The 14,999-nt window shown below is 39.0% G+C and overlaps 1 protein-coding gene across 3 annotated transcripts in view; it reads right to left on the reverse strand.

The window, feature by feature from the left end:
* Positions 1–1,763: 1,763 nt before the first annotated feature.
* The window catches only part of GAD1 (glutamate decarboxylase 1), a 178,203-nt gene continuing 164,967 nt past the window's right edge, over positions 1,764–14,999 (reverse strand). For all 3 annotated transcript variants that reach the window (XM_082261329.1, XM_082261327.1, XM_082261328.1), the window contains 4 exons: positions 14,043–14,192; positions 8,428–8,535; positions 7,600–7,689; positions 1,764–3,979 (listed from right to left, as the gene is read on the reverse strand). In XM_082261329.1, the coding sequence (XP_082117455.1) occupies positions 3,806–3,979; positions 7,600–7,689; positions 8,428–8,535; positions 14,043–14,192 (522 nt within the window). In that variant the 3' untranslated portion in view covers positions 1,764–3,805. The remainder of the gene's footprint in view (positions 3,980–7,599; positions 7,690–8,427; positions 8,536–14,042; positions 14,193–14,999) is intronic.

Consider the following 14,999-nt stretch of genomic DNA (forward strand, 5'->3'; position numbering starts at 1 on the left):
TGGACACTGCCATTAGACATGGTAAATGTGGGCAAATGTAAAACCTATACATAGTTGTAAAGACATAGGAAAGTGGAAACGGTGGAGAAACAACAAAGTGCACTAAAATGACAAAAAAATGAAGGAACATTTATGAATATTAATCTGTTTATTGGTTTATAGACCAGTGTCTGCCTTTGCTTTCTGTACACATTTAATTTCAAATAACTAGTGCCAGTGGGCCTCATTTATCAATGTGTATTAAGGTGTTCAGTCAAATTACAGTCTAGTTGTACAACCTGTTCAAATGATTGATCCAACCAACTGTATCTAAGAAACTTTGACGCAAGCATAGTGTTCTCTGCACGCATTTATGGCATTTATAGATTGCTTTGTATTGCTTCTACAGTAAGTTTGGTTGAATCTAAAAACCAGCAATAAGGCAAGACATGAATTCTTTTTCTGAGGTTTAAAACTGTGCAACATATAAAACTTAATTTGTAATCATTATTATTTCTCATCATTTCATATAATTTCTTATAATTTCACATAATTAAACATTAGGTGAATTGAAAGGTGATTTTAAGTGACAACAGTTTCTTTTTCTTTTTCAATTACTTCTCAATTAAAATATATGAACATACTGGAGACAAACCGATGCATGCACAACTAGCAATAGGAAAGAATTGTGTGATATTCAGACTTGCCTACCAATCAGCTTCTCCATTTCCTTTTTAGTGCAGTTTTGTAGTGGAAAAATCCTATAAGGCAATATGCGTACAAAGGTCTCATTTACAATTCTTCCCTCAGACAGACTGATAAATGAGGCACATAGGGGTGGATTTACTAAAGGCTGTGCACTTTGCAAGTGCAGTTGCATTCATTTTCCCCCCAAACTTGATGAAGGTTTTTCTGATTTCCATTATCCAATCATGTGCAAGCAAACATTTTCCGTGCACCTGCTTGGGTATTCTTTAAAAAGTGAAATGTTACCACATTTACTAAGCTCTGGGGAAAATGAGTTAGTGTTTTTATTTTCAAATCTATCTTTCAGCTGGGGGCACCAGACTTTTTCAGTGCAAGATACCACTGTAGTGGTATCATGCAGTAAAAGGAACCAACATGGGAACCAAAAGGTGTGTACTAAAGGTGTCGGGCCTTCATTGATTGATCAAGACTTAGCGACTCTGGTAGATATATGGGGGAGTTTAACAAAGGCAGCCCAATAGCCAACTGAAAGAGTTCACCTGGCAGGCTGACAACGCTGCTGCTAATTGTGAGGCTCATCCGAGCGTTGTCAGTCTGAAACAGGAAGTGCTCTTATAAGGAACTCCAGATGAGAAACTTTGCAACAAATTTACAGAGAGGCACAACACCAAACATACTGGAAAATAGTTTTTTTAGTTTACATTGCAGAGAGGTCCCCAACTTAAATTCCTATGTCATTACAACCAAGCAACATCATTTGTTTTTACCCTGATAACCATTTTGGATGCAGAAAGTCTTAATAAAGCAAAAAAGGTGATATTTTAAGTGTGGAAATTCAGTATCAGTACATGACTTTGTTATTCAAAGGCAAACAAATAAAAATACATTCTAACTTATTAGTTTGAATTGAACCAGCTAGCTGGGGAAAAATGAATGTAATTTAATGCTGATGGTTTTAAAGTGCTAGGGGTAGGAAATATATAGATTTATGAGCCTACATACTAGATTTTTCAAAGGGGAGCATTATTTAAAAATTACTTACCCCCTTCATGCAAATGGGCATGAATACAAATAAATCTTTGATAAATCTAGGTATATATTTAATATTTCCAAACTACATTTCAGGGCACTAGATTATAGATACAGGATCAACTATATGGGTTTTTTTTTTTAGTTTTCTTTGGCTCACAAAGACACAAAATTACAATAAACATTATTTAGAACTTACCTCAATAATATATACTATATATATTTATATATATATAAATAGAATACAATACAAATGGAAGAAAATACAAGACACCTCTTTAACATGGTAAATCTCTGCATATAAATAAGCAAGAATCTTCATCATACCTATGTTCTAACAGTTAAATTGCTGTAAAACTATGACATTTATTCCCAGCTCACAAAATTGTCTGACAATAATGTACACAATCTACACAAAATAATTCCTAGAAATACAGCAAGAATATACCTTTTACAAGGACTGTGCTACCATGACCCCCAAAATAGTAAGACGGGGATACACAACTATCTACTGGTTAATGCCTTTTAGAATGGTTAGGCTATGGGGAAACAGATTTGAGGAGCTTAAATGCTGCAAGGCAGGATTTTATCCATTTAGACTGCTTTTTTTGAGTTTACTTGCATACAGACGGGTTAACCCAGAAAGGCAAGTGAAACTCATTAATGAGTAATGATAATGTGAAAGACAGTAGCATCCTACAACTACTGAGACTGCTCTTCGTGATATCTAGTTTACTGTACACAGGTTATTTAAAGATGGTTTCTGACTACTTGCCATGGGCAAGTTTAACTTGTATATCATCACTGATCTTTGTTGCAGCATTTCTGGATACAGCATGACTGATATACTGTATGTATGGACATACTTGTAAAAAACATTGCAGAAGAGTTAACCAAATCATTTGGACAACTCAATAGATACAAATATGCCATAAAGAGATACCACAATTCCCCCACCAGCCTTTCACTCAGATGTAAGTTCAAATATATTCTTACATACGTATGAGCTGTAGCACCTTATGTGTCGTGTGTCTGTGCTCTATAACAATACTAATACAGACATTTTGTACAATTATACCCATTGCTAGGGCTGCTCTTGGTTAGGTGACTTTTAGGTCTTACAAGTCCCAAAGCAGAATAGACCCAGTAACAGGCAAAATTTTCTTTCACCCTGTTCTAAAACAGCTGCCTGTGTTGTTACATTCTAACCAAAACTTAACCATAAAGCTATTTTAAGGGATGATTTGTAAAATTGTAATGGATGATAACATTTTCATTAACATTAGGCAATTTTGTTTCCAGGACAATTTGATAAGGATATTTATATCTCAATAATCTGATCCAGGAAACCTCATATTTAATAATCCTCCACGCCCCACTCAACTCCTCTTCCAGCCAATGCAGTGTATAATTTTATCATGGCTATAACTAATAATCTACTCTATGCTCCTTGGGTTTGTAAAAACATTATTTCTTCTTATCCTTCCCAGAATTCCAGGATCTCATATGAAGACAAATATCTTCTCTTTCTCCAATCCACCATTTTACACCTATATTTCTGTTGAGTCACATCCATTCTCCGTATGTCCTGCCTTTGAGGGGTTTGATAATTGAGATTGTCTCAGTAATATAGGAATGGTTGTAAGGAGTTTGACTGCCATTCAGCAATCTAGGAATCCTGCCCTGTCAGCATTTGCATGTATAAGGAATGGTCTATGTTACCTATGTCAAGGGCCGGCCCTGTACATACTGCAAATATATACACACAGACATACAAGTGGTTACAGATTACGACAGTTACAGTTACTGTGGTTTTTTATGCTTCTGACAACCTTAACAGATACATTTATATAAGGATTCACTGTACACAAGTTAGATATTATTATTTGTGTTTGAATGATGTACATATACTGTTCTGTATTCTACATTTGTTAAGGTGCCAGAGGAGAACCGCACTGAGGGGATCGTCTTAAGATTTCTGTTCTGTTTTCATTCACAAAAAAATATATATATAACTAGTAGTCAAACAACTGGGAGGTGGGATAGTTTTCTCCAGCACAGAGGGGGTTAACTGTACATGGCACAACTATTACAATTCTTGCCCAAGTCTCTCAATTTCATCCACCAAAAAGTCGATGTCAGATTTGGTGGCTGCTGGGTTTGAGATGACCATCCGGAAGAAGTTGGCTTTGTCCCCTTGTGGTTGATATCCGACCATTGTTGTTCCGGACTCCATCATGAAAGCTTTTATCTTTGGAGCAACCTTAAACAAATTACAATAAAAGTCACACACAGGTTTTAGGCATAAATAAAGGCAACACACTAAGAAAAAATATTTAGATGTTGCAGATCATTTGTATGAGGAACTTTCACACTAACGACTTTCAGTATTAAATAAGGCAATGGCTGACAGTTTAGGACAGACTAAACGTGACTGGACAGTTCACCTCTCTGACATCCCCATTAGCGCACCTTGGGGGCTTCCCTTGGTTTTTGCCAGGAGAGGATATTGATTTCTTCTGCTACTGGGTAGCAGATGAAGATACATCCTGTGCTAAATTTGTCCCTCAGGGTAAACTCTTACTGTTCACTGTTCTGCAATCTTCTTATGGGTCTTTTCCAGTACCGGACTGGACATATAGACAAATGAGGGATTTCTTTAGTAAGTTGGTACCTAAGTTGCATTTGCGGGATGCTCTTTCCCAATTTGAGTCTATGTGGGTTAAACTCCAATATTAGGCATCTCCTCTCCCATACGTACAAACTCGTCCTTCCTACATATTCAGGGCCTGTCCCATATTACATTAGGGAATGGGAAAGGGAACCTGGATTGTAATTTACCCCACCTCAAATTCAGAAAATAATAAAATTACTCATATATCCTCCATTTGTACTCAGATCCAAGAGAAATTCTATAAAATTCTGATGAGGTGGTACAAAACCTCCTCCCACTTGGCCCAGTTGTTTCCTAACGTCAACACCCACTGCTGGCAGGGCTGTGGCCAAAGGAGTGCATTCCTTCACTTATGGTGGTCATGCCTGATGATTAAACTCTTCTGGGAGACAATTACCCCATGGATTAAAAAAATGACCCTTAGACCCATCAACAGCACTCCCTTACAATTCTGGTTTCATGATGTCTCCTCCTCCATTAAATCATATAAGAAGAGTGCCACCCCCCATTTGTTAAAGGCAGCAAAATCCTTAATCCCCAGATTTTGGAAACATACAAGATGTCCTTCATTAACTGATTGGACAAGGGAAGTAATTGATCCAATGGCAGAACGTTGGATCCACACAGTTAAAAATGAACAGGATACATTCAGGGATGTATGGATGCGTTGGATGTACTACTCCAATGAGATACCTAATGCATAAATGTTTATTTCTTTGTCATGAAGCGTCCCCCACTCATTATGCACAGCTGGTTTAGCATCCCCCCCCTTTTCATTTTTCTTTTTGCCCTGATATGTTTTGCAACCGTAAGGTTTCTAGACAAGTTAAGTTTTAATGGCTGTTCCTTTATCCAATAGAGTTAGATGAAGATACTGGGCTGAGCAAAAGTTTGGCCCGAACATCGCCTGTTCACTTGTTCGGCGGCCAGCTGATTTTTTGTGCGCTGCACAGTACATTCAAGCTTTGCTCAATCAGGGCACAGTGAATAGCTAGTTGTTAAGGAGCAGGGCCGGGAAGCTGGCCACTGCATTCCTAACAATGAATAGGTCATCAGCTGTCAATGGGCTTTCCTGTTGACAGCTGAATGAAAATAAAACCATTGCCAGCAATTAAAAACAGTGAAAAAAAAACTGCATGCAGTCCCCTCCTAAAATCCATACCAGGCCCTACAGGGCTAGTGCAGATTTTAAGGGGAACCCCATGCCAAAATTTTAAATGCCCCCCCAAATCCATACCAGACCCTTATCCGAGCATGTAGCCTGATAGGCAAACAAAGGGGGGAGAGATGAGTGAGCCCCCCCTCCTGAACAATACCAGGCCACATGTCCTCAACATGGGGGTGCTTTGGGGAAGGGGTGGGCTCAACCCCCCACCCCAAAGCACCTTGTACCCATGTTGATGAGGACAAGGGTCTCTTCCCCACAACCCTGGCTGGTAGATTTGGGGGTCCGCGGGCAGAGAGCTAATCTGAATCTGGAAGCCCCCTTTAACAAGAGGGCCGCCAGATCCTGCCCCCTTATGTGAACGAGTAGGGGTACATTTTACCCCTACTCATTCATCAAAAAAATGTGTCAAAAATAAAGAAAAACTGTAAATGTTTTTTGACAAGTCCTAAATGTAAAAAATTTAAAAAATAATGTTTACCAGTGTAGATCCATTGCTAGTCAAAACGCCTGCCAAATTTGAAAAAAAAAAAAAAAAAAAAAAAAGCTCTGCCCGGGAGGACGGCTGACCTCCAAATGCCTGCTCCGCCGTTTGACAGTTCTTAAATATGTAAGAGGCCTGCCCACAAACCCCCGTAACACACCCCTGCGTTGCAGGAAGAGGCCCTTGTCCCCATCAACATGGGGACAAGGTGCTTTGGGGTGGGCAGGAAGACCCGAAGGGCCTGGTATGAATTAGGGGGACCCCCACACAGTTTTTTTGTAACCTTTTTGTATTGCCTGCAATGGTATTGTATTGCTGGCAATTTAAATGTCATTCCCCCAGGCACTATATTTAAAGGAATTTTTATTTTTATTGTTTCACTTTAAGCATCAATAAAATCATTGCTCCTTTAAAAATGATAGTTTTTAAAAGAATGTTTTGCATTAATACATGTCCCCCAGGGCAGTACCCAGGCTCAGTATACCCTTTTGATGGCCAATAACTTGCATATAAGATTTCAAAATGGGGGCTTTTGATTTTTCATGTTCAGGTCCTATAGACTTTAAAAGAGTTTGCAGTTTGGGGCCAGTTCGGACCATCTCTAGTATCCATGTGTGGTATTATGCATGACACCCTTTGATTGCTTTTGTATCTTGACCATCCGACTGTCCCCCCTTTTTTACAATCATATTTTGTCATTGTGCATGGGGGGGAACTACTCCTCCTGTTGGATGGCTCCATTGCTTTGGAATTTCGGTACCTTAGAAATATTGTGTCATGTTATGTAGTACCCATGTTTTTTTTTTTTCATTGTGATTGTAATTTTGTGTTCATACATTTATTTTCTGTTAATATACACTGTATATATATTTTGTCTTGTACTGTTAAAAATTCAAAAACAGATTATAAAGAAAAAGTCAATGGGGTTGATTTTCTTAAACTGGAGAGTGCAAAATTTGGTGCAGCTCTGCATAGAAACCAATCAGCTTCCAGTTTTTTTTTTTATAAAAGCTTTATTGAACAAGCTGACGTTAGAAACCATGTACAACTACTGTACACCAGATTGTGCACTCTTCAGTTTTTGCAAATGCACCCCAACATCTATTCATCCTGCCATGTCCCTGTATGCTGACAGCAACAGAATGTCCATGGGTGGAATTCCATTACTTAGCCTTTTTTTTCTCCACTTTAACTAGCTCCTGGAGTCCAGGTGGAAATTCAAGGACTCCACTTGGTTTATTTTAACTGGAGAGAGAAGGTAGAATCCATTTGTTGTTTTACTTCTTTCTATAGTAATGAAAATTTGCAAAACCCTTTGCAAAATTTGCAGATGTCACCAACAGAGATCCCCAAGAGATTTAGGAAATGGCCTGGTGGCTTACTTCCCCAGCATTCTCATGTGAGAATGTGAGTGGGCTTAACCATTTTTGTATTTAGTGACATTCTGTCAAATAATAATTCATATATTATTGGTTTAAGAACCACATCTACAGCCATAACATCTATGCAGTGGTGTGTAAACTGTTACAATACCTTATTGCAGATTTGATAATTTCTTACCTTGTGTAATTTCTCTTGCCTCTCATCACAATGAGGCATTCCCCGAAGACTTGGGGGGATATACCAGAAGCAAACATTTGTGTGCTCAGGCTGGAAAATATATAGAAATGTTATAGTTTCACACAACGTAACATGGATATATGGTGTATTAGGGCTTATGCACAAGGTTATATTTGCCCATGTAGCGTAAACAGACTGAAATATCTTGGTTTCTGGGAACTAATGGTGCTGCGTACATTACCCACGGGCATGAATGTGTGAAGGCGGCCATATGCAAGTATGAGGCCCTAATCTTGCATAAAGTGTCAAATGCGAGCAGATGTAACATACTAATTGCAGGTAGTGTGTGTTTGGGACATTGCGTTTGTGTACGCAAGTCATTTTACGCAAATAGTGGCGCATAACTACATTCAGCCGCCTTCACCCATTCATGCCTACGGTTGGCTCTACACAACACAAGGAGCCATCAAGCACTAAAATAAACACATTTGTCAACACTATATGGGCAAATGCGCCCATGTACATGAGCCCCAAACAAATTTCTTTGGAGCCAAAACTAAGCTTTTTTCAGTAGTCTTTGAATATAAATTTTAATGAACATTCCAAAGTGTTAAAAATTTGCTCATCCTGATATTTTATGTTGACTAAGTGTATTCTAGAATTAGGCAATTGGCCCTAATAGGACAGTCATTGAATTTTTAGTTCTTTGGGAAATTGTTAGATCTTTGGGGAAACACAGTTTTAGCAATATTGTTACATATTATTCATTCAGATATAACTTGTATGTGCCGTGATTGTTCCTATTTACTGGAATGTTGAGAAACTGACCTCTCCTTTGAAGACCATCTCAAAGTCTTCCCGATTGCTGACCTTTTGGTATAAATAGTCTGAGAGCTCCAAACATTTGTTGATCTGTTGTTCAAACCCTTCAGTGCCCTGTTTGAAAAAGAAAGAAAGATCAAATCAATAACCTGTTTTTAATTGTCCTTAATTAAACATGCAGGAGCTTGTGGTTATCTAGCATTACTATTGTCATTATTATTTTGATCATGTTGGACGTGTTTCACAGAGAAGATTATTGCCGTTAAATTTAATTGTATGCCTCATTCACACGTGCGTACCACAGTGTACACTCATGCAAGGGCCGTGTTTGCCCACATAGGGATTTAGGCTGCGTTTAGGGCTCTGCGGCTGTCAAGTTTGGAGCAGGGGCTGTGTCTGTGCATCCGCTGCATCTTAATTGACATGAATGAGACTGCCTACATGGGGATGCCTGTGCTCTGTGAGTGAGGCAAAACATGTCAAAGGGACATGGCTGGAGCTACACTGGCTGAGGCCCCATTCATCTACATACTAATGCGCTGGGTTAGTGAGTGGTGCCCATTCTTCTTTGTGATAATGCTCTTACACCTCTTAATGGTGCACTGATGCAGGCTCCCTTTACTGCAACTGGTAGGGAGATTTCTGTTTAAGCTTAGTGGCACTGCAAGTTTCATTTGGATAACTGAAACATGTGTTAATAATAATTTTATTATGTGCATTGATCAGCCATAGCTTTATGACCACCAACATAATATTGAGCATTTACCCCTATTTTTTCCAACACAGCTCTGATCTGTTAAGACATGGATTCCACTAGACCTCTTAGGGTATGCTGTTGTATCTGGCACCAAGCCGTAAGTAGCAAATCCTTTAAATCCTGTAAGTTGTGAGGTTGGGCCTTAATGAATCAAACTTGTTTTTCCAGCATATCCAGCAGATACTTGATTGAATTGAGATCTGGAGAATTCCGAGGCTGAAGCAACACTTCAACCTATTGTTGTGTTTCTCAAACCATTCTTGAACCATTTTTTGCATTATCCTGCTAAAAGAGGCCATTGCCTTAAGGAAATACTGTTCCCACGAAGGGGTGTACTTGATCAGCAACAATGTAAAGGTACATGGTACATGTCAAAGTACCCCAAGATTTCCTAGTAGAACATTGCTCAAAGCATCACGCTGCCTTCGCTGGCTTGTCTTCTTCCCATAGTGGATCCTGGTGCCATCTCTTCCCCAGGTAAATGCACTTGGCCATCCACATGAATGTAAAAGAAAATGTGAGATGTGGTCCAGATCTGATGCTTATGTGCCCATTTAAGGCACTTTTGGCTGTGGACATAGAGATTCCGACCCATACACAACAAACTGCGATGCACTATATGTTCTGACATCTTTCTTTCAGAACCAGCATTAACCTTTTCAACAATTTGAGTTACAGTAACTCTTCTATTGGATCGGACTACATGTGCCAGACTTCACTCCCTACATGCATCAATGAGCCTTGGCCGTCCATGGTCCTGTTGCTGGTTGGCCAGATTTCCTTTCTTGTAAAAGTCCTCTGCCCAGTGCCCGGGCAGTCTTATTTGATGCTTTGTACGGTATACAAATATTATTTTAGCTTTAACTACATTTCTATCCAGGTTTGAAGAACCAGAGGAAGTGAATGATTGCGTGAAACATGTTGACATGTATATAGGGCTCCAATCTCCATCTTGTTAGAGCATTTAATTGATTAAATTATGTTTCCTGGTATTGTAAGCTATGGCATTGATGGCTGTTATTTTTAAAACTGTTCTTAACTTTTGTAAAATAAAGATATTGGAAAAAAGTTAACTTTTTATACATTACCTTGTTGGTCACTGACTGTTTATGGCATATTTAAAGTCCCAGTTGTGTATTGTTTATAGTTTATGCTGCCTAATATATGTAACATGATAATCAATGTTATTCACTTTACCTGTCAATAGTCACAATGTTATGGCTGATCAGTGTAAATAATAAATAAATATATATATATATATTCACTATATTTCCAAAGATATTGGAACGACTGCCTTTACACGCACTTTAATGGCATCCCAGTCTTAGTCTGTAGGGTTCAATATTGAGTTGGCACACCCTTTGCAGCTATAACAGCTTAAACTCTTCTTGGAAGGCTGTCCACAAGGTTTAGGAGTGGGTCTTTGGGAATGTTTGACCATTCTTCCAGAAGAGCATTTGTGAGGTCAGGCACTGATGTTGGACAAGAGGGCCTGGCTCGCAGTCTCTGCTCTAATTCATCCCAAAGGTGTCCTATCGGGTTGAGGTCAGTCAAGTTCCATCACCCCAAACTCGCTAATCCATATCTTTATGGACCTTGTTTCTGCACTGGTGCACAGTCATATTGGAACAGGAACGGTCCATCCCCAAAATGTTCCCCCGAATTTGGGAACTATAAAACTGTCCAAAATCTCTTTGTATGCTGATGCCTTAAGAGTTCCCTTCACTGGAACTAAGGGGCCAAGCCCAACCCCTGAAAAACAACCACACACCATAATCCCCCCCCCCCTCGCCCTCAAATGATTTAGAGGGGTGGTCCAATACTTTTGGCAATATAGCGTGGATGAGCGAGTTTGGGGTGGAGGAACTTGACTTGACTTGACTCCCAACACCTTTGGGATGAATTAGAGAGGAGAATGTGAGCCAGCCCTTCTCTCTAACAACAGTGCCTGACCTCACAAATTTGCTTCTGGAAGAATGGTCAGACATTCCCATAGACACAATCCTAAACCTTGTAGACAGCCTTCCCAGAAGAGATAAAGCTTTTATAGCTGCAAAGAGAGGGACAACTCAATAGAAAAACCCTAAAGAATAAGACTGGGATGCCATTAAACTGGGATGCCATTGACTACTGCTGCTCACCTGAGTCTGGTTGTTCTGAGTCAAGATTTTTTCTTGTTCCTTTTTTATAAAGGTTTTTGTTAACATTTCTTACTAATTCTCCAATCTCTAATTGAACAAATGTAAATTATTTATTTCATCTCTGTTACACCTGACCCAGGTGACATCTTAATTCCCTATATGGATGCAGCACTCCATGCAGACACAGACTTCATAGGATAGCACAGTATTTAACCCCTTGTTCTATTATTATCAGAACAAGTGAAATAAATCCCCTTTCTGTTTTCTGTTCCCTGGTAATTTTTTCCTCCCTTTTGCCTGGCAGATCTCCCAGTGTTTGTGGGTTCCAGTTGTCCCCACTCAGCCTTTAGCTGATGGGCACACAGGCGCAAGAACGTGTCTTTATATTTCTTCCATTTCTTTGAATAAGGCACCCCAATGCAAGGATGAGAGCAATCCAGCTTCTTGGTTTTAATGTTACTGGCAGGCTCATATTCTAAAGTGTCATTCGGCAGATACTGTAAGTGTTTCATTACATCATGTTTAATCTAATATCAAACTTGTTTGAAATGTTCATGCAATACAACGTTTACTAAATTATTGCTCATGTTACAACATTTTTTTGTATATATGTAAACTTCTGATACACCTACCATCAATTAACAAATATGTGATTGATCACTTACAGACCGCTATCTAAAGGTTGCCCCTGAAGAAGGAATTCTGATTTGTGTCTCTGAAACGCGTCGGGCACTCACCTTCAATACAGCGATATCTGTTCTTGCCCCACGACATCATGAATTGTAGATAGCTTGCCATATGCTTTTAACACATAATTTTTGTACTTATGTTCTTTAATAAAACTATTTAATTGTATATTTTGTCTCAAGTTCTATATTATTTTTTGTGCCTTTAAAGTCCCACCCCAAGGGGAAAACTTTTTTCCGGGATGCCATTAAAGTTCATGTGCGTGTTAAGGCAGGCGTCTCAATACTTTTGGCAATATAGTATTATATATATATATTGTGCCAGTCAGGAGAGATATAACCTGAATGTCAGGTATATATCCCCTTATCTTTTTGGAAGTGGGTGCTTTAAAGCTGACCTCCAGGCACACAAACTTTCAGTTAAATATATTCCTCAGTAGCTACAAATGATGCAAGTTCATTTTGTGCTCATTAAGTTATTTTTCATTCTCAGATATTACCTTGTGAAAGTAGCAGTGACATAATGACTTAATGGACATAGCCTGGGCAGAGTGCAGAGCTGTGGTCAGAGCTCAGCCGGTTCCACCTGCTATATGCTGTTCGCAGAAAACTAGAGGAGGGGGCAGAGACAAGACCAGTCACCCTGCACAGGGAGAGGGAGCTGCAGTAACTGGTCTTTATTACAGGAAGCTCTTGCCAAAGAGGCAACGTTTAAAACTGATTATTGCACAGATCTGGAAGAAATACACAAAACACACCAAGATTCAAATAAGACTACACATGCCTCTTGTATTGATACAATATTTGTTTGGCCTGGAGTTCAGCCTTAACTTCCCTGGCAGTATGATTCTTTTGGATTTTAGGTGCTGAAAGCGGTACCATTATTTTGCTAGTAATTCTTAAGAATGAGCAGCCCAAACCAACTATTTACATATGATTTTTTTTTTTTACTGTGCGTTCTTCTTTATAACATCTCGGGTATGATAAAGTTTGAAACACAAAATTATAAATTATAATATAATAAAAAACTATAAATAAGTTAAAGTATGTATGTATGTAAAAAGTACAGTAAAACTGCAGGAAAGGGCACTGGGGTGCAAACTAATATGATTTTTTTTTTTATTTTGCATTGTATTAGTGTGTTTGGTATGTGTTACATTTGAATTTGCTGCCGGTTCCACCCCCCTGCGAACGTCACGTCGCAGGAGACGGAAGCCAGGGCACGGAGAGGATCGGGAGGAAGATCCGTCGCCAGACACCGCCGAGATACATCGCTGGATCCCGGTACAAGGTAAGTAACCCTGCTTTCAGGATCCAGCGATCTTCCTATCGGTACCCCGAGTGTGGCTCGGGGTTACCGCTTTTAGCTCTGAAATTTAACCCCGAGCCATGCTCGGGAATACCGCTAAGAAGGTTAAGAGCCAATGCAGGATTAATAAATTGGAGAGATGAAAAGGATTAAGGAAGAGGAGTAGAGAGTCTTGGGAGTGTGTGAATTGCTATAGGGTTTAACATACTATAGGGTTTTTTTACTTTTACTAAAAGCAATCAAACTTCGAACTTTGCACGTGAAGATGCACTCTACAAAGTGCAGTTGCACCAGAGTTTAGTAAATAAGAGGAAGCTCTGCGGACTTCCATCATGCAATCATGTGCAAGTAAAAATGCTGTTTTATTTTATTTGTCTTGCATGTGGTTGGGTATTCTTTGCACAGTAAAGCTTTGCCTCATTTACTAAGCTCTGGAGTAACTGCACTTTCCAAAGTGAATTTGCACTTGCAAAGTGCAAAGTCTATTTGCCTTTGGTATATTAACCTGTATGCATTTGGTCTTTTGTTTGCTGTATAAAGATTATGTGGCAAAAATAAGCCAGTGTTTGTGTGCAGGACTTTATGAGTTTGCCATTAGAAGCACTGTGCATGTTTTCTTCACGTGGCTGAAGACAAGTCTGCCAAAGTCACAATAAAAGTCCCTTTTTTTCAACAAACATTTTGGTGTCCTGTGTCCCAGATAAACCCCTAAAAAACACTTTATATACCTTTGCTTTCCACATGAGCCAGAATTTAAATATATCTACATGGCGACCACATTGTATCGCTTTATCTCCTGTGTCATATGATATGTCGTACTGCTTGTCTTGTTGGAAGAGATATCCTGCGCACATCTGATTGCATCCTTGAAGAATACCCTAGTGGATTAAAAAAAAAACACAAATAGGAAGGACAATTGTTAGTATTATTAATATGACTCATATTGTAACCAAGTAAGTTACTAACAGTGTAAATTTTGGCAGCAAATTTCAATTTAGTTTTAGTCTTAGTCTTAGGACTAAAATGGCATTTTAGTTTTAGTCCCATTTTAGTCTTCTGCAAGTGTTTTAGTTTTAGTCGTATTTAGTCGACTAAATCTCCAGTACATTTTAGTTGACTAAAACGTCCTATATTTTAGTCGACTAATACGTCCTATATTTTAGTCGACTAAAACGTCCTACATTTTAGTCATCTATAATCGAATGGGTGTAGTTCAATTGTAATTTGTAATGCATTATTTAAGCATTTCTCTACAATTTCCAAACTCATCATATTCTACTGCTGGTCCTGGAGTGAAAAATCAATTTAGTTTTAGTTATAGTCTTTTGACTAAAATGCCATTTTAGTTTTAGTCGTATTTTAGTCATCTGAATTGTTTTAGTTGTATTTTAGTCGACTAAAATTGTGTTAATTTAGTCGACGAAAACGGTTTAGCTGGTTTTAGTCGACGAAATTAACAATGGTTACTAATTATTTTCCGTTCACATTCCTGCGAGTACGCCGATCACATGTAATTCGGAGCGCACTGCTCCTTCATTACATGTGATCGGAGGTGCGGATGCGAATTCAGCCATACAGTTTGTATGGCTGAATTCGCACTGTATCCGCACCAAACACGCACAGGACCCTTTTTTCCAGCCGCATCAGGATCGGATCGCACAGTGGTTCACACTTGTTCGATCCGA

This window comes from Pelophylax lessonae (assembly GCF_965119305.1).
Source record: "Pelophylax lessonae genome assembly, chromosome: 6".
Lineage (NCBI taxonomy): Eukaryota > Metazoa > Chordata > Amphibia > Anura > Ranidae > Pelophylax > Pelophylax lessonae.